This window comes from Miniopterus schreibersii (assembly GCF_964146895.1).
Source record: "Miniopterus schreibersii genome assembly, chromosome: 1".
Lineage (NCBI taxonomy): Eukaryota > Metazoa > Chordata > Mammalia > Chiroptera > Miniopteridae > Miniopterus > Miniopterus schreibersii.
In genome coordinates this window covers 195451007-195467332 of record NC_138101.1, presented here as the reverse complement: position 1 = coordinate 195467332, position 16326 = coordinate 195451007, and the positions used below count along the sequence as shown (strand labels likewise).

Here is a 16326-nt window from a genome sequence, read left to right as displayed (position 1 = left end):
AGGTTGTGGGTTCAGTCCCCAAGCAGGGTTCATGCGGGAGGCAACTGATCAATGTTTCTCTCTCCCTCTTCCTTCCTCTCTCTCTAAAAGAGTCAATTTAAAAAAAAAGTCCGTTATTTGTACCAAGTGATTTTAACTGCAGTACAATTTTTAAGGAAACTTTTAACATTTTTTTAATAAGAGCTAACAAGGATAAACAGGTCAAGTGAGTCCCATGGCTTTTAATATAGTTAAGCAAAAAAATACAATGAGTAACTGCCAAAACGTTAGAAATTTCACGATATATGAAATTCGTAGTGGATCACAGTGAAATATATAGCTCCATCTACTGTAAATACTTTGAATTGGCTGTCTCTGGGTTTTGTACTTTATGGATCTTGGTTCACTTTCATAATGAATTTAATTTTGGAATTTTGTAAGTGATGTCGTACTTGGAGCATTTGGCTAGACTCCGAGGGATATAATTAATTACATAATTATTAACATAATTAACATGAGGATACTGCCCTAGGGACCTCCTAGGTGAACGGTTTTAAGGCAGCCCCAGGCCCAGCCTGACATTTGCTGATGGGCTGACCCCGTGCTGACTCAGGGGGCTGAGGCGTTCGGTGTGAAAGGAGTTATTTATTCTGCTTTACCTAGAGCCACAAGCATCGGAGTGGGATGAAATTAGTGACAAGGGGGAAAGGACTTTTGGAAAGTGTTGGGGGCGTGGATAGAGAAATCCAAAGGCAAGGTAAGGAGAGGCCACGAGGGTCTCACTCATCCCGGGCTGACCAGCATTTGAAGACAGGGAAAGGTCATGGTCAGAGGCGACTGTTCTCTAATGGTCATTCACTTACAGCCACTAAGCCTGGCACAGCGGGAGGACCCTCCAACATCCACTGCCTAGTGATGACAAGGTCACGCAGGTAAAAACCGTGCCCGTGACAAATGCTAGAATAGAGGTATTTGCAACATGCCTTGAGAGCGGAGAGAAGAAAGACATTCGAAGGGGCAGGAGGGGTGGGGAACCAGGCCTCAGGCCGGGGTGACTTCACAAAGGAGGAGAGAAACACAGAAGAAAGAGAGGCCTTGTTAGGGCACAGCCAGGGAGGAAGGGCATTTCAGGCGAGAGGAACAGCAAGGACAACTGCACAGAGGGGTGAAATTTCACCGCGGGTTTAGGAAACAGGGCAGCCCGGGGCCGCAGAGCTTAGGGAGATGGCTGGGCGAGAGGTTCCATAAGCAGGGACAGCGTCTGCAGGACCGTGAATGCCAGGGCGGAAAGTGTGCAGACGCCGGGGAGCCACGGGGAGCTCGGGAGCAGCGCGGAAACAAGAGAACTGTCTTCAGGGAGCAGAGCGGCCGGGGTGGTTAGGAGGCCCTGGTAATGAGGTCGGAGAGAAACAGAGGACAGGGCCAGGCAGGGACCGTGCAAACAGGAGACAGAGTCACAAGAGGGAGTTCCGATTCGCCTTTGGAATGGCCAGCACCGGCCACTAACTGGGCCTGGGTGACATCTTTCACCAGGACAGGGCATCCAGAGAAGCAGTACTCAGGCACGTGATTGTGATCCCACCTGCTGGCACAGGACACGACACGTGAAATGTGTTCACGTTATTTAGTATTATTACTACTATTGCTACTATTCTTACATATCTCAAAAAATTGTCATTTTTGTGATTTTTTTTTTTCAGGTACTCGCCTTCCTAGATAATTTTTAGGAAGTTTCTAGAATTGGATTTCTTTATATGAAGCAAAATATGAGAGATCGCTAGAAAACACGTATTGCATTTATGATAATTAGCCCTCCAATCAGAACCTCTGTAACTTAGTCGATTCAATGTTGCCCCATAAAGCATGAGGATATCACCGCGCCTTGCTTACCCCTGTCTCCAAAGTCAGACGCTCGGACCACTTACTATTATGTCCCCAGCCTCCAGCGGGCTCTTAGAGCATGGCCAGTGCGCCAAAGCCCTTTGGTGAAAAAGGAATAAATGAGTGGGTGGGTCAATGGATGGGTGGGTGGGAAACATAACATGCATCGTACTTGGAAACTGCTCAGTGACCCAGCCAAGGGTGAGCAGAATGAGCCCTTAACAGACACTGAGACACGCGGGAATCCACAATAAACAAGGGCCAGCTTCCTGCCCAGAGGCAGCCCAAGGTAAGCCCCCTGCACGCTCCCGCTCCAGAGCACTTTTCTCAGCTAAATAAATTCATCCAAGACGGCAGGTTTCCCCCCAAACAATTTGGATCCAGTTTCTAATAGTGTTTAGAATTTCTTCAGACTCTACAGACTTTCTGTACTAGGATATTGATTTAGCTACCAGTACAAAACCCCAAATGCCAGTGATTTAAACAGGATACAAGGTCATGTTTCTCACCTGAGAGTTGAGGCTCCAAAGTATTGGGATTCCCAGTCCTTTCTACCATGTAGCTCCGGCTTCTTCAACATGCAGCTTCTACCATGTTGTCTAAAATGACTCCAGTCCCCCCTCCCGCCCCGAGTCTCTATTCCAGCCCCGGGAAAGGGAGAAGAGACGAGGGGAGGAATCTTCCTTTACTTTTGAGGATCTGACCCAGAAGTTCACACATTTCTTTTCACATCTCATTGGCCAAACCTGGCCATGCTCCCTACAAGGGCTGCTGAGAAATTAAACGATTAGCTGGCTCCCCACGTGCCTGGTAAAACTTCTCTCATTATAGAGCAGGGGCCCTTAGCCTGTCTTATGCCATGGGCCACTTTGTCAGCCTCATGAAACTGCTTCTCAGAATTCTCAAACAGTCTCAAAAATATTTACGTTAAGAAAATAATCGTGCCCTGGCTGGTGTGGCTTAGCAGTTAGAGCATCTGCCCGAGGACTGAAGGGTCTCAGGTTTGATTCGGGCCAAGGGTGTGTAGCTCGGTTGCAGGTTCGATCCCTGGCCCTGGTCCAGTTGATGTGTCTCTCACGTCCATGTTTCTCTCTCTCTCCCTCCCTTCCACTCTCTCTGAAAAGCAATGGAAAAAATATCCTCAGGTGAGGATTGAAAAAATAAAGTTGTGAAATGGTTGGCATTGTGCTTCTTACCACATTAGTAATGACTGTGACAGCAAGTCTAATAACTAAACTTCAAAGTCAAGATGAGTGGAAACAAAATGTCAAGCTATCCATGACTGATGTGATATGAAAATATCTGCGATTCCTTCCAGTGGCAAAGTCGCAGGCACTGTTCACCCCGCCGTGGCCATCACCTGACACTCATAATTGAAGGAAATGCTGAATTTCAGTTAGAGGCTCGTTGGAGCAAAGATGTAATCTTTTCTCACCCTGACGCATGAACACCCTGAATTCTACTCCAAGGCTTCTGCGGGTCCGTGGGCCTAGTTTAAGGACCCCACAGACAGGCTCAGACGAATGGGGACAGGGCGGCAGCACTGACTTTGCCTGGCCGCACCCCAGCCTCTGCGTTTTAGGACGTGCCCAGCCTCTGCGGTCCACTCTCTGTACCAGCCAGGCTTCAAGGAGAACAGAAACCACAGGGGAGCCTGCAGGGAAGGCTTTCCTCTGAAGAATGAAATGATTAAGCACAACAGGCATGGGTGCCACGGCGGGTTGACTAGTAAGAAGACAAGGGAACTCGAAGGACTATCGAAATTGCAGGTTTAAGGAAGGCCCAGAGCTGAGATCCAGAAACTGTCCGAGGGTGTCCTTACTGGGCTGCAGAGCAGTTGCTGTGGCGTCACGCTCGGGGACTCGCTGGAAGCCTGTCCTCTAGGTGCTGGGGAAGCCGTTCACGGTGAGGTATCTCATCACAGGTACATGAACCCCCCCCGGGGAAGATGCTGGGTGCTAGGTGCTAGGTACTCCTGACTGCTGTACTGCAGAAGCCAGCTCTGGGGAAGCCACCTACACTGGGTCACCCCAAAAGATGGCACTTTGGCCTAATGATTGTTTTGAACTACAGGCACTTCAGAAAAAACAGGCATAAGGAAAACACTCTGACTTTTTCGTTTTGAAAGCAGGAGATAAAACTCTCTTTGGAGGGTACCCTCCCCATCCCAGGAGGAAAGAAGACATTCTTCCCAGCCCCGAGAATCTTCCCGCAAACGTCATCCCACGAGCTTCCTCCCGCAGGCCCGCCCGGCCAGGCCCGGGAGCCCGAAGCTGCTTTCCTTGGGCCTGCCTGGGCCTTGCAAGTGCATCGCTCCGTGTGGAAGGTGCACGGAGCGGGGATTCTAAGCCACCATTTGGAGCTGCTTTGGAGTCAGGTTTCTCCCACGTGATGGGGGCTACACGTGTTAATGAAATATTTGCTTCCCTCTTGCTAATCTGTCTTTTATTACAGGGGTCCCAGCCAAGAATGGAGCAGGTAAAAGGAAAATTAATTTTCCTCCCCCACAAGTGCAAGACTGGTAACTGGGGAAGCCGCCGCTCTGTGGAGGGGGCACTGGGGGACCTGCCCGAGCTGCTGTAACTGGTGATGCTTGAGGCTTGGCGGTTGGTCAAATAGCCCTTGTTTGACCACCAATTTGCTTTTTTCCTCCATACTCCAGCCTTGTTTGCCCAAACTACGGTTCCGGGCTTCTACCCAAGTTCTTGGTTGCCCCTTAGTTCTCTAGGCAAAGATTCAAGAGCAGCCCTGAATCCTGCTGGTTAGGCTAAAAGTTGGATAGTTTGCTCAGCCTTTTCTAGCTTATTCCTTGGAGCCCAAAACTATTATCTAAATATCCTCACTTAGTTGGAATCCTATCACGAACTGCAAAATTGGGTGACGTCATGATGCTCTCTGAGAACCTCATCTGCTACTGGGTCCTACCCAACAGACTGAGTGTTCTTGGACCAAGCCCGGACCCGCCAATCTCTTTTGGATCCTGGGAACCTTACCGAGTCCAGCTTATGGGTGCCCTAGTCTCGAACCCTGACCCCATCCTGTTTCTACTCTCTGCCCCTTCCCTCCGGTCCACTGCTGACATCCACAGCAACACACAGTTAAGGCCATCAGTCAATCAAGAGCAAAGGTGGGAAGACCTAAGACTAGTCTTAGGGACATGCAGAGATGGTTTCTACAGATGTGGGGGTTTTTACGGGGGTGGGGGGTGGGGCTGGGTGAGTCTAGAAAGCCCTCCACCTAAAGAATTTATCTTTGTTTCCTCTATTCCCTGCCCTCTCATTTCCCCACAGCAAACACACACCTTGCCCCCAGCCTCTCTCCATGCTGGAAATAATACCATTTGTGATTTTTCCTTTCGGAGTTACATCTTTATAATTGCAGAAGGTGAAATCAAGCTTTCGGGCATTCCTTTCATAAGGGCGCTAATCCCATTCACGAGGGCTCCACCCTCACGACCTAATCACCTCCCCAAAGCTCCACCTCAGAAGACCATCACCTTCGGATTTCAACATATGCATTTTGGGGGGACACAAACATTCAGACCGCAGCAGGGAGCTCTCCTGGCAGTTGCCTTATCTCACTTGCTTAGCTCTTATCACATGGGGGAGACGTCAGAGAATCGCCTGAAAGAAAATCTGGAGCATGAGAACTAAGAGAGAAAACTAGAGGAAGTTTCATTTGTCTAGGAAAACAGGTTGGTGAATGTGGTGAAGAGAGAGGGAATGGATGATAAGGCTACTTAAAATCAATTTTAAAGTCTATAGTAGTTCTGTGTAACTATTTTTTTAAAAATCTGGACAAACTTGATGTTGTAATTCCAAGTTTCTTTAGATTCGTTTAGTAGAAGTACTAAAGCTGCCTGAATGTTGTTTCCTGAATAACAATTCAATATAAATTAAGATTGCAGTATTTATTTTTCCAAATAAAAAAAAGCTGATACTAAGATACTGGAAAATTGCTTTAGTCCAATCGAGGTGGAAAATCAGTCACATAGTGAAACACTGATACGGTTACCACAAGACTGTAATCTTTCTGTTTTCTTTTCCCCTGTAGGAGTGAAAAGACACTGAAACTCTGTCGGAGAGCTATTCAGGGGCCTGGGAAGAGCAGAACGTGGTTTTAGGTGACTTTTCCTGGTAAATACCACGTTGTCTGAAGGTCAGGGTTCTTTAGTTCTAAGTGAGACGAGCCTCAGGAATTCAGGACTGATGGGAGGGCCAATGGCACGATGGAATTAAAAGTTTCCCCCAAAGAGGAAATGCCAAGAAATACTGAGTTAATTTTACTCAAGTCAAGAGAGGTCTGATCTGACCTGGGAGAGTGAAAAATGTTCTGAATGTCCCTGACTGCTTTTTTTTTTCTCCTTCATTTTATTCTGATGATTGCCAACTGGTGATTTTTTTTTTTTTTAAACATATCTTTATTGATTTCAGAGAGAAGGAGGGAGAGGGAGAGAGCTGAAACATCAATGATGAGAGAGTGGTCATTGATCGGCTGCCTCCTGCACGCCCCCAACTGGGGATCAGAGCCCACAACCCGGGCATGTGCCCTGATCAGGAATCGAACCTCGATCTCCTGGATCCTAGGTCGATGCCCAACCGCTAAGCCACACCTGGCTGGGGCACTGGGTGATTTTTAATTCCATTATCCCTCCAAATTCTTGGCTGCGTTCTACTCTGGGTAACAGCTGTCTCTTCTCCTCATTTACTCATTAAAAAAAATCAGTGTGGACTTGTGGATTATACTTTATTATGTGGGCTATATTCTCCTATTATAATTTATTTTGATGCTCAAATGGCTCCAAATTTGGCCAGTAGGAGCCCCTTCAAGATGAGTGCTTTGTCTTTTTGAAATGTCACCATCATTCCTTGAGCATTTCATACTTTCTGACACAGTAAGATGTTTGAGGGTCCTCTATATGGCACTTAAAGTACATTCATACTTATTTTTATAGCTATAGATATTGAAAACCTTGACTCCCCATCAATACCTCTAATTCCAATCCAATCACACAGGCCTTCTTGCTTTTCTCATTACTGCCCTTGTGACCCCTTCTCCAACAGCGAAAGTCTGGCTCCTTTGTCCTCAACACAGGTTTTCTTTGGGTGGTCCCCCCTACATAATCAGCCACCGGACTCTGCAGGCTGCCCTCCCTTCCTTGTTTGGGCTCTTACTCTGACCCCCACACTGGCCTGACTTCCTAGCTGAATATGGGGGGGTGGCTATATTCTCCTCTGTAGACAGAAAAGCAGAGAGAACAAATTGGTAGAGAGGGATACACAAATGATGCAGGTACACAGAAAAAAAATCACAGAAGGACACACAATCTCTTTTGGGTTCCTGGAAGCTTTCCAACTCCTGGTTCTAGTCCTTTGCTAAGATGTAGCTGCATTCCTGCCCCTGGCTTTTGCGAGAAACCCTTCTATCCTAATGATAAATTCTTCCCTTTTGGGTGAGCTACTTCAGGTTTGTTTCTGTTGCTTGCAAACAGAGAATCTTAAACAAAGGCATATTTATATCCTGGCTTGTTCTAAATAAAACAAAACAAATTGTGGAATATAGTCAGGGTCAAGGGGAAATAAAAATTAACCCGCAGAAAATGCATACCACATGGTACTGTTGCTTAATATGGCTGAAATATTAGCGCTAAGATTTTTAGTGATCTGAACCAAGTATGAAACACTATTCCTTACAAGATTTTTGTCTCCAGATTTGAAACAAACCAGCAACTAGAGGATGGATAGATACACCACTGGGACAAAATAGAGTCTAGAAGGGAACTCTTCAACAAATGGGCAATAAATGGCAAACTGTGTAGCCATCTGGAAAAAGTATTAACTTGGATCCGTACCTCACCCCATATACTGAATCAGTTCCAAATAGATCAATGCTTAATTGCAAAAGACTGGAAGTCTAAAGGTTCACCAATAGAGTATTGGTTAAATAAATTATGGCATATCCCTGTAATAAAATGTTATGGGAATTGAAAAAAGTAGTGAGGAGCTCTGTATATATTGCTATAGACATATCTTCTTGATATAATAAGCAATAAAAAGCAAGATGTAATAATTGTGTATGTCATACTTCTATTTTTGTAAATTGGGGAATGTCTTGACTTCTACAGGCATAAAAAAATTCTCTAGAAGAATGAGAATAGTGGTTACACGTTTGGGCACCGAGACAGGCGTGGGGGAGAGATTCTTTTTACCGTATACCTTTTAATGCTTTCTGATAGATGAACCATATATAGTGTGTCCCAAAAAATGTATACACACACTTTAAATAATTATAAAGGCACTTTATTAAACTACATTTCATTTTCAAAACGGAGCTATCAGCTCTTACAGCACGTATACCTTTTTGGGGGACACCCTGTATACATACTACTTATTTAAAAATTAAAACAAAAAAATTGATGAAAATCAGACAAACCAGCTGACGGAGAAGCCCAGCTAGTTGTGACAGATTGAGAGGACACAGGAGGGGCTGAAAGTTTTACCCGCCCACCAATTCCCCTCCGCTGGTGGACCCCCGTGGCTATCCCCACCCTGAGATGCCCTCCTTCCCATAAGGGATTATCTCCCCAAAGCCTTTCTATATATCACCAGGGGGTCTACTGCCCACAGTGCTTGCCATATAAGAAACATTACTTTTAGGGAAGTCTGCCAAGAGCATTTGGACTCTTTCCTCCTTTTACCCCTGAACATTCTACATTTAGGTGAATTTACAGTAACTATAGGATCCAAATTTGCGCACAGTAGTGAATGGGCGTACCAACCTCAAAGCCAGAAGAGCTGGGTTCAAGTCTCCCTCATTCACCTGTTGGCTGTTTACTTGCTGGAGGCTGTTTATTTTGTTCACCTTAATAGACAGGGCCTGGGGGTGGGGCAATTACAGCGTCTACCCCACAGGGTTCACATAAAGATCACAGGCTACACCAGCCTGCCCAATAGCACTATAATGCGAGCCCTATGAATTCTCCTATACAATTCTTCTAGCACTCCCATTTTGAAAGACACAAATGAAACTAATATTTATTCCAATGTATCAAAAAGATTACCACTTCAGCATGCAAAAAATATAAAAAATTATTAGAAGACGTTTTGCATTCTCTTTTGGTATAGAACACGCTCATCTGAGTTCCGACCGTCCCGTCCCAGTTGCTGGGACTGTTGTAAGAGCTCGGCAAGGCCTCTGCGCTGCGCCCTGCGCGCAGCACACAGTAGGTGCTTCCTCTTGGGCAGGAGCATGGCTGCTGGTACCACGCCTCGTCTCGGGTAAACTCATCGGGTGGGTCCTGGGGAAGAGACGTCTACATGTTGTGATAAACGAATAGGATTTTCCTGAAGCCAGTCCCTCGGCCTCCCACTAACTCGCAGCTCCGAGGTATGGAAGCGGGTAGCAGCCAGTGCGGAGGAACAATTTACATAAGTGGGGCCGCTGTCCCCAGCTCAGGATGTGGGGGTCCCCGTCCCCGGGCTGGGGGTGGGACGCGGGGTCTGTTGTCCTCCCAAATGCGCAGGGACGCGGGGCTCAAGCGGCCGAGTGGGAAGGTCCTTTAAACACGGAGGGAAGTGGAAGAGGGGCGCCGAGCATGGGACGGGGCCACTTTCAGGGGCCGGGGGTGCCAGAAAGGGCAACAAGGGAGGCGGGCGAACGCCCAGCGCCCCGAGGTCCCGCCCCGCTGAGCGAGCGCCCGCAGCCCCGGCGCGGCCCACGCACGAGGCGGCCCAGGCGCGGGGCGGCGGCGCGAGTCCCGGGCCCGCCGGCGCTGGGCCGCAAACGCCTCCTCGGCCTCCGCCGCCGCGCCGCCGTCTCCCGGCTCCTGAGTGGCTGAGGCGCCGGGATTAACCTTTCACCGCGCGCGCTGTCCAATCACAGGCTCGCTCTCATGCGGGCGCGGGGCGAGCGCGGCGTGGGGAGCGGGCGGGGCGGCGTGGGCGCCGGTGGGATTCTCCAAGCGGCCGTGCGCCGTTGCCGCGGGCCGTGCGCGGGCTGCGGGCGAGCCGGGCGCTGCGCAGTCTCCGCAGGCGCCGGCGGGAGGGGTCGAGGCGGAGGCGCGCGCCGCGCGGGCTGCTGCAGGCCCAGGTGAATGGAGTAACCTGACAGCGGGGACGAGGCGACGGCGAGCGGGAGGAAATGGCGGCGGCGGCGGCGCCGGGCGGCACCGGGAGGCCTGGGCTGTGACGCACGCGCCGGAGAGGGGCCGATGGTTGGCGAAGGCCCGCGGCGCCCCGTGCTGCAGGTGAGGCGGGCTCCGCGGAGCCGCTTTGTGTCCGGGGCGGGGAGCGGCCCCGCCCGGCCCCGCGCCCGCCTCCGCCTCCGCGCCCGGCCCGCGTGGGCGCCCCTGCCCTGGGCCCGCGCTCCGGCCTGGCCCGCGGGGCGGGGACGGTGCGGGCGGATGGCGCGGCCTGCGGGGCTCCGCGCCCGCCCGGCCCTGCGCCCCGCGGAGTCGCGGCTTTTGAGGGACGGGGACGGGGGCGCCTCGGTGCTCGCCGGGCCCGCGGGGAGCGGGGGCTTGACAGGGCCGGCGACGCGCGCCGAGGGGCGCGGGACCCGCCGCGGAGCCTCGGGAGCATCCCGGGGACTTGCGGTGGCGGCGGCCACGGCCGGGCCTCCGTGGACACTGGGCAGGGCCGGGCGGGAAGGAAGCCGGGCCGCGGGGGCCCGCGGGGGCGGGTTGGGCGGATTGTTCGTGTTTATTGGCAGGTGACCAGGTCTGGGTCCCAGGGGGCGGGTGGCCGAGGCCATCTTTCCGCCCCTCCCCTCGGGTGTTTTTGTGCTGGAACTTCTGAGCCCCGCCGAGGAGCCTTTCTGCAGGGTGTCCGGTCTTCGGGAAATCAGTGTACGTTTTAAGTTCGCACATGAGATTCACGTAGGTTGTCTGGCGGAGCCGAGCCGCCCGGCGGCCTGGCCCGCGGCCTCCTGCGGCGCCGGGAGCCCGGAGGTTTGCGGGAACGGACCTGAGCGGACGGCCTCGCTCCCGGGCTCGGAGGTTTTTTGGGGAAAGGCCTGCGGTACTGAGCCGCGGAAGTCCCCGTGTTCTCGCAGCCAGCGCGGTGTAAAAACACTCGTGTGACTCCAGAGCATCACTCCGGAGCGTGTGCTGCTTGAGGGTGCTGCTGCCTTTGAATTTTCTGCATCTGGACGACCCTGATGCTCGCCTGTCTTCCTGCGGCTTGTTCTTCAAGCGCAGCGCGCTCAGTGAATGGAAAAGGGCAGAAGTGGGGTAACTTGGAAATCGCGTATTCTTCGTGTGCTTTAATAAAAGGCTACATGGAGAGATGCGTTGATATAAACATTAAAGCTTCTAAGTGAAAATACCCGTCTTCACCGAGAGCTCCAGTGATTTATCGCAGGGTGGACGGCTGGACAGGATTCTGGAGGTGGTGGCTAGTGAGTGGTAATTTTAGTATTACTGATGCCTGCAGAGCTAGGTTCTGGAATAATCCGTTTATTTTGCCAAGTGCTGTCTTTAAAGCTAGAGAGCTGCATGTGGGGAAAGGACTTTCTCTTCCTTTCGCTTATTTTAGTAAGGGCTGGCTTTTTATGCCAGCACCGCACCGTTAAAGGTTGAGGTCTACGGTATGCTTATGGCGCTGTATGAACTGAAGAGCGAGGTGATTTTGTCATTGCCGCGTCTTCTCATCTTGGTTTTAGAAGGCATTTTATTTCAATGTGGCTCGTGATCTTAATTTAATTTGGTAGTGATTTTTGTGGTGCTGTGTATTGGGTAGCACATTTTGTGTAGTGCTACCTTCTAGGAAGGATGACTTTTATGACATCGAGGTATTTCTTCCCTGCTGCTGTCTGACATGTGAGATGCTTGTTTCATTTGAGAAGGTAGATATTTAATGGACATTCTCTCTCCCACTTGTGACCTTAACATCCTGTGGTCATTACTTTTGGCACAGGAGAGGAGGGGACTCTTTATGAGTAAGAAGTGCCTCCTTGTCATGTGCCAGGATGTTTCAGGTGCTTTTTATACACATTCTCACTTAACCCTCACTGCGACCCTGAGACACTGTCCTTATTTTACACGCACGGAACGAAGACTCAGGGATGATTGCCCGGAGTTATGAGTCTGGAGGGGGCGTAGCCAGGACTGTCATGGTTTGATTTCAGAGCCCTTGCACATGTGCTCTTTTCATTGCATGTTCTAAGTGGATTTGAGAGGAAAAACCTGTATAACATGTAGGTAAGTTAATACTTGTTGAATGAAGGAAACACTGTAACCTTAAATGTTCAGGTGACCTCTCATCTGAATATTTCAGATTTTTTTTTCTTTTTTTGTGGCAAAATATACATAACAAAATTGATCATTTTAACCATGTTTAAGCGTGCAGTTGTGTGGCATTAAGTACACTCACTGTTTTGCAACCGTCAGCACCATCCGTCTCCAGAGCTTTTCCCCTTCCTCAGCTGAAACTTTGTCCCCATTAAACACTGACCCCCAGTCCACCCTTCTTCCAGCCCCAGGCACTCATCAGTCTGCGTTCTCTGTGAGTGTGACTACTCTTGGAACCTCATATAAGTGGGATCATGCAATATTTGTTCTTTGTGACTATTGGGTTTCACTTACGCTTCTTCAGGGTTCATTTATGTTGTAGCATGGGCCAGGATTTCCTTCCTTTTAAGGATGAATAATACTTCATTGTGTATGGGCACACTGCATTTTATTTATCCATTCATCCGTAGGGGGACACCTGGGTTGCTTCTGCCATTTGGCTTTGTGAAGAATTCTGCTGCAAGCATAGGTGTACAAATACCTGTTTGAGTCCCTGCTTTCATTTCTTTTGGGTATATGCCCAGAAGTGGGTGGGGGGGGAGAGAAACATCAGTGTGAGAAATACATTGATTAGTTGCCTTTCATATGCACCCTAACCTGGGATCGAACCCACAATCCAGTTATGTGCCCTAACCTGGAATTGAACCTGTGACCTTTCAGTGCACAGGATTGACACTAAACCAACTGAGCTACTCAGATAGGGCCAGATTGTTTCTTGATCATCAAAACACTGGACTCAGAATGTATTGCAATATGAGTTTTCTCAGGGCTGTTCCTGACAGTTACACTTTCCTACAAACAGTTCCTCTGTCAGGAAAAGACTTTAATCTCCTTGAGGGCCAGGTTTGACTCATTTTTATGATCTTAGTTCCTATCAGTGTCTGGCAAGTAGATACTCAAACAACTGAGTTTATTCAGTTGATCCATCGTGGAGCTAGGTTGTGCTCCTGGAAAAGTCCTATTTAACTTGTGTAAATAGTAAGTTGGAGCCAAGTGATTTGTCTTGTTTACTTTATGCTCTGCTTTTTTTAACATTCAAGAGTTTAGCTCATTCTAAAAGTCCAGTGGATGTATATGTTCTATTATTTGTCTTCTTTGAGACAGAATTTGAAATGGTATTACACCAATAGGTGTTTGAAAGGACTAAAAATGGTGAAGGTTGAGGGGTACATGGTGGAGGGGACTGGAGGGAATTAGATGAGAAGCTTAGGGCAAAGATAGCTCAGCATCTGCATGTAAGTAAAGATTTTTTTAAGAATTTAAATTATTAGTCAAAGCAAAAGAGGAAACAGTACTAATTACAGTTGGCATTGATTAATGAAAGGAAGTATACCAATTAACCAGGAGAAGCTGACTTTCCTCTTGTATATGTATTGTTTAAATTCTTACATAAAATTACATTAGTAATATGTAGACAAAATGTTTTAAAAATGATAGCGAAACATTTTTCACATGCCATTTAGAGAAACTAGAGAAAAGCCTCAGGCATAGTAGAAAAGCTTAGTAATACAGATGTACATTATTCTGGTGATTTGATTTATTAGAGTTCAGTTAATTTATCTTTCAGGTCATTTCCCTGAAATACCAATTGTCTCATTCAGGCTTTTGACAGATGCTGAATGGCAATCTATTCACAAAGGAACTCATTTCTGGACAGTATAGGCAGTGAGGATTTTCCAAAATCTCCTGTCAGTCTTTAGGAATGTGTGTTGGCCTAAAAAGTAGGGCTGCTTGTGTGGTGGTATATGGTCAGTGTTACAGTTGCTTCTTGAAAAACGTGGGGGTTAAGGGGCGCTAACCCCCCCTGATCCCCAAGTCGAAAATTCATATATAACTTTTGACTTTCTAAAAACTTGGGTTGTCCCTCACTACTGGTGCAGGATTGATTCCAGGCTTCCCCCCATGCCCACCCCCCGAATACCAAAATCCTTGGGTGCTCAAGTTCCCTATATATACTGGCCCTCTGCAGCTGTGGGTTGAAAACACTACAGGTATTTATTGAATAAAAATCCGCGTGTAAGTGGGCCCTTGTTACATTTTTGGAGGGTCAGCTATATTTTTGACGTCTGGCTGGTGAAATTGAAATTTTCAGTAATGTAAGAATGCTTTTTTAAAACAAATTCTGAGTACAAAATGGCTTTCCTATTTATGTAAAATTGTCAGTGAATTGTTGGTTCTCCGTTAATATGTGAAGTTTCTTAGGGCAAGGATAGCTCAGCATCATTTAAATAAATGACTAAGAAGATGCCACAAGAACGCATTGTCTGAGGATGTCTATAAGACTTACTAGAAATAAGACAGGAAATACTTAAATTTTGGCCTTAGTGTTTTGATTTTTTTTTTTTTAATGTATCTTTATTGATTTCAGAGAGAGGAAAGGAACTGGAGAGAGAGAGAGATAGAAACATCAATGATGAGAGAGTCATTGATCGAGCCCACAACCTGGGCATGTGCCCTGACCGGGAATCGAACCCCAATCGCCTGGATCGTAGGTCGACGCTCAACCGCTCAGCCACGCCTGGCCTGGCTAGTGTTTTAATTTTTGAGACCCGTAGTGACATTAAATGCCTGTGTTAAGGTTTATAGAATAGTAAGCATGGACTAAAACAGTGCCTGGCGTATAGAAAGTGCTCAGATTTGTTTAGGGAATAAGTTAGTTTATATTACTTTTTGAAGTACTTAGAAGCTAATACAGTTTTATGCAGAATAACACTGCTTGTATATTAAGCTTTTAAAAAGATTACTACTGCAGTGGCAGGTGTGGCTCAGTCGGTTGGTCGTTGTCCAGTGCAGCGAGGGGTTGCCGGCCTGATTCCTGGTCAGGGCACATTCCCCTGGTTGCGGGATTGATCCCCAGTAGGGGGTGTGCAGGAGGCTCCAACCCATGTTTCACTCTCACATCGATGTTTCTCTCTCCCTTCCTCTCTCTTTAAAAATCAACAAAAAGTTTTTTAAAAATATATTATTACTGTTCTGATTTTGGACGAATCAGGCTGCCTGGTTCTTCTCCATCTGTGAGGTGCATTGTGGACGGAGAGAAGTGGTAAGAACTTCAAAGAAGGAAATTGCTATAAAAATTGGGAGTTTTACTGGTATTGTAGGCTTCTCATCGTTGACGTGGATGAACCCTCCTAGTTGTGATGGTTCTTTTTTATGTCACAGCTCAATGTGTGTAGTAAAGGAAGGATTTTAAAAACACATTTGGAAATTCTTTGGGGGATTAGAATGTGTCAGCAAAGCACAGTGAGGGAAGGATCTCAGTTTGAAAACTGATCTTGAACTGATGTGGAAGCTTCTTTGATTATGGAGTTAAATCAGTAGCCCTATTTGAAAGGGAAGAGAAGGGCAGTAGACTTATATGATATATATATATATATATATATATATATATATATATATATGTATTTTAAATATATCTATTGATTTCAAAGAGAGGGAAGGAGAGGGAGAGAGAGAAACATCGACAACGAGAGAGTCATTAACTGGCTGCCTCCTACACACCACCCCCAACTGGGGATCCAGCCCACAACCTGGGCATGTGCCCTGACCAGGAATCAAACCGCAATCTCCTGGATCCCAGGTTGATGCTCAACCACTGAACCACACCGCCCGGGTAACTTATCTGATATTTTGAGATTCCAGGATTTCTGTCTTCCTTCTGTTGGTAACAGCCTAGGGAGGGTAAGATTAACATGATGATCCCAAAGTTTTGAGTGGCCTCTCCCATATACATTCTGCTACACAACCATCATTCATGGGTAACTGTGATTAGTGGCATTTTAAGCCTTTCCCACTTTGCAAAATTAAATATTAAAATTTTATTATAGTATTATATGGATGTTTAAGATCAAGCCTTTGGTGTCAGAGAGACCAGGGTTCAAATTCAGATTCCTCTGGCTTATGGCTGAGAAACATGGGCATATAGCAACCTCTCTGAGCCTCAGCTTCCTCATTGGTAAACCGGTCATAATAATAGTGTCTGTTTCTTGAGTTGTGAGAAAATGAGTTTCTTAAACTCTTAGCTGATTTCTGGCACATAACTACCATTTAATAAAATTTAGTTGATATTTCTTATTTAAGTGTGTATGTTAGAGAAAATCATTCTATGTTCTTAATGAGATTATATTATGTTTTTCCCCTAAAATTATTGATATTGACATGTATGTCTGTATTTATAA

The 16326-nt window shown here is 47.4% G+C and overlaps 1 protein-coding gene across 8 annotated transcripts in view; it reads left to right on the top strand.

Annotated features, from left to right (window-relative positions):
- Positions 1-9788: 9788 nt before the first annotated feature.
- DICER1 (dicer 1, ribonuclease III) overlaps positions 9789-16326 on the top strand; it is a 68057-nt gene continuing 61519 nt past the window's right edge. For 2 of the 8 annotated variants that reach the window (XR_014000350.1, XM_081159357.1), the window contains exon 1: positions 9889-10105. Coding sequence is in view for 1 of the 8 variants with exons in the window: in XM_081159362.1 (XP_081015488.1) it covers positions 10070-10105 (36 nt within the window). In the remaining 7 variants the exon portion in view is untranslated. Of the gene's footprint in view, positions 10106-10685; positions 10706-16326 lie in introns of those variants that run through there. The other 6 variants (XM_081159364.1, XM_081159359.1, XM_081159358.1 and 3 more) reach the window with 6 other exon arrangements.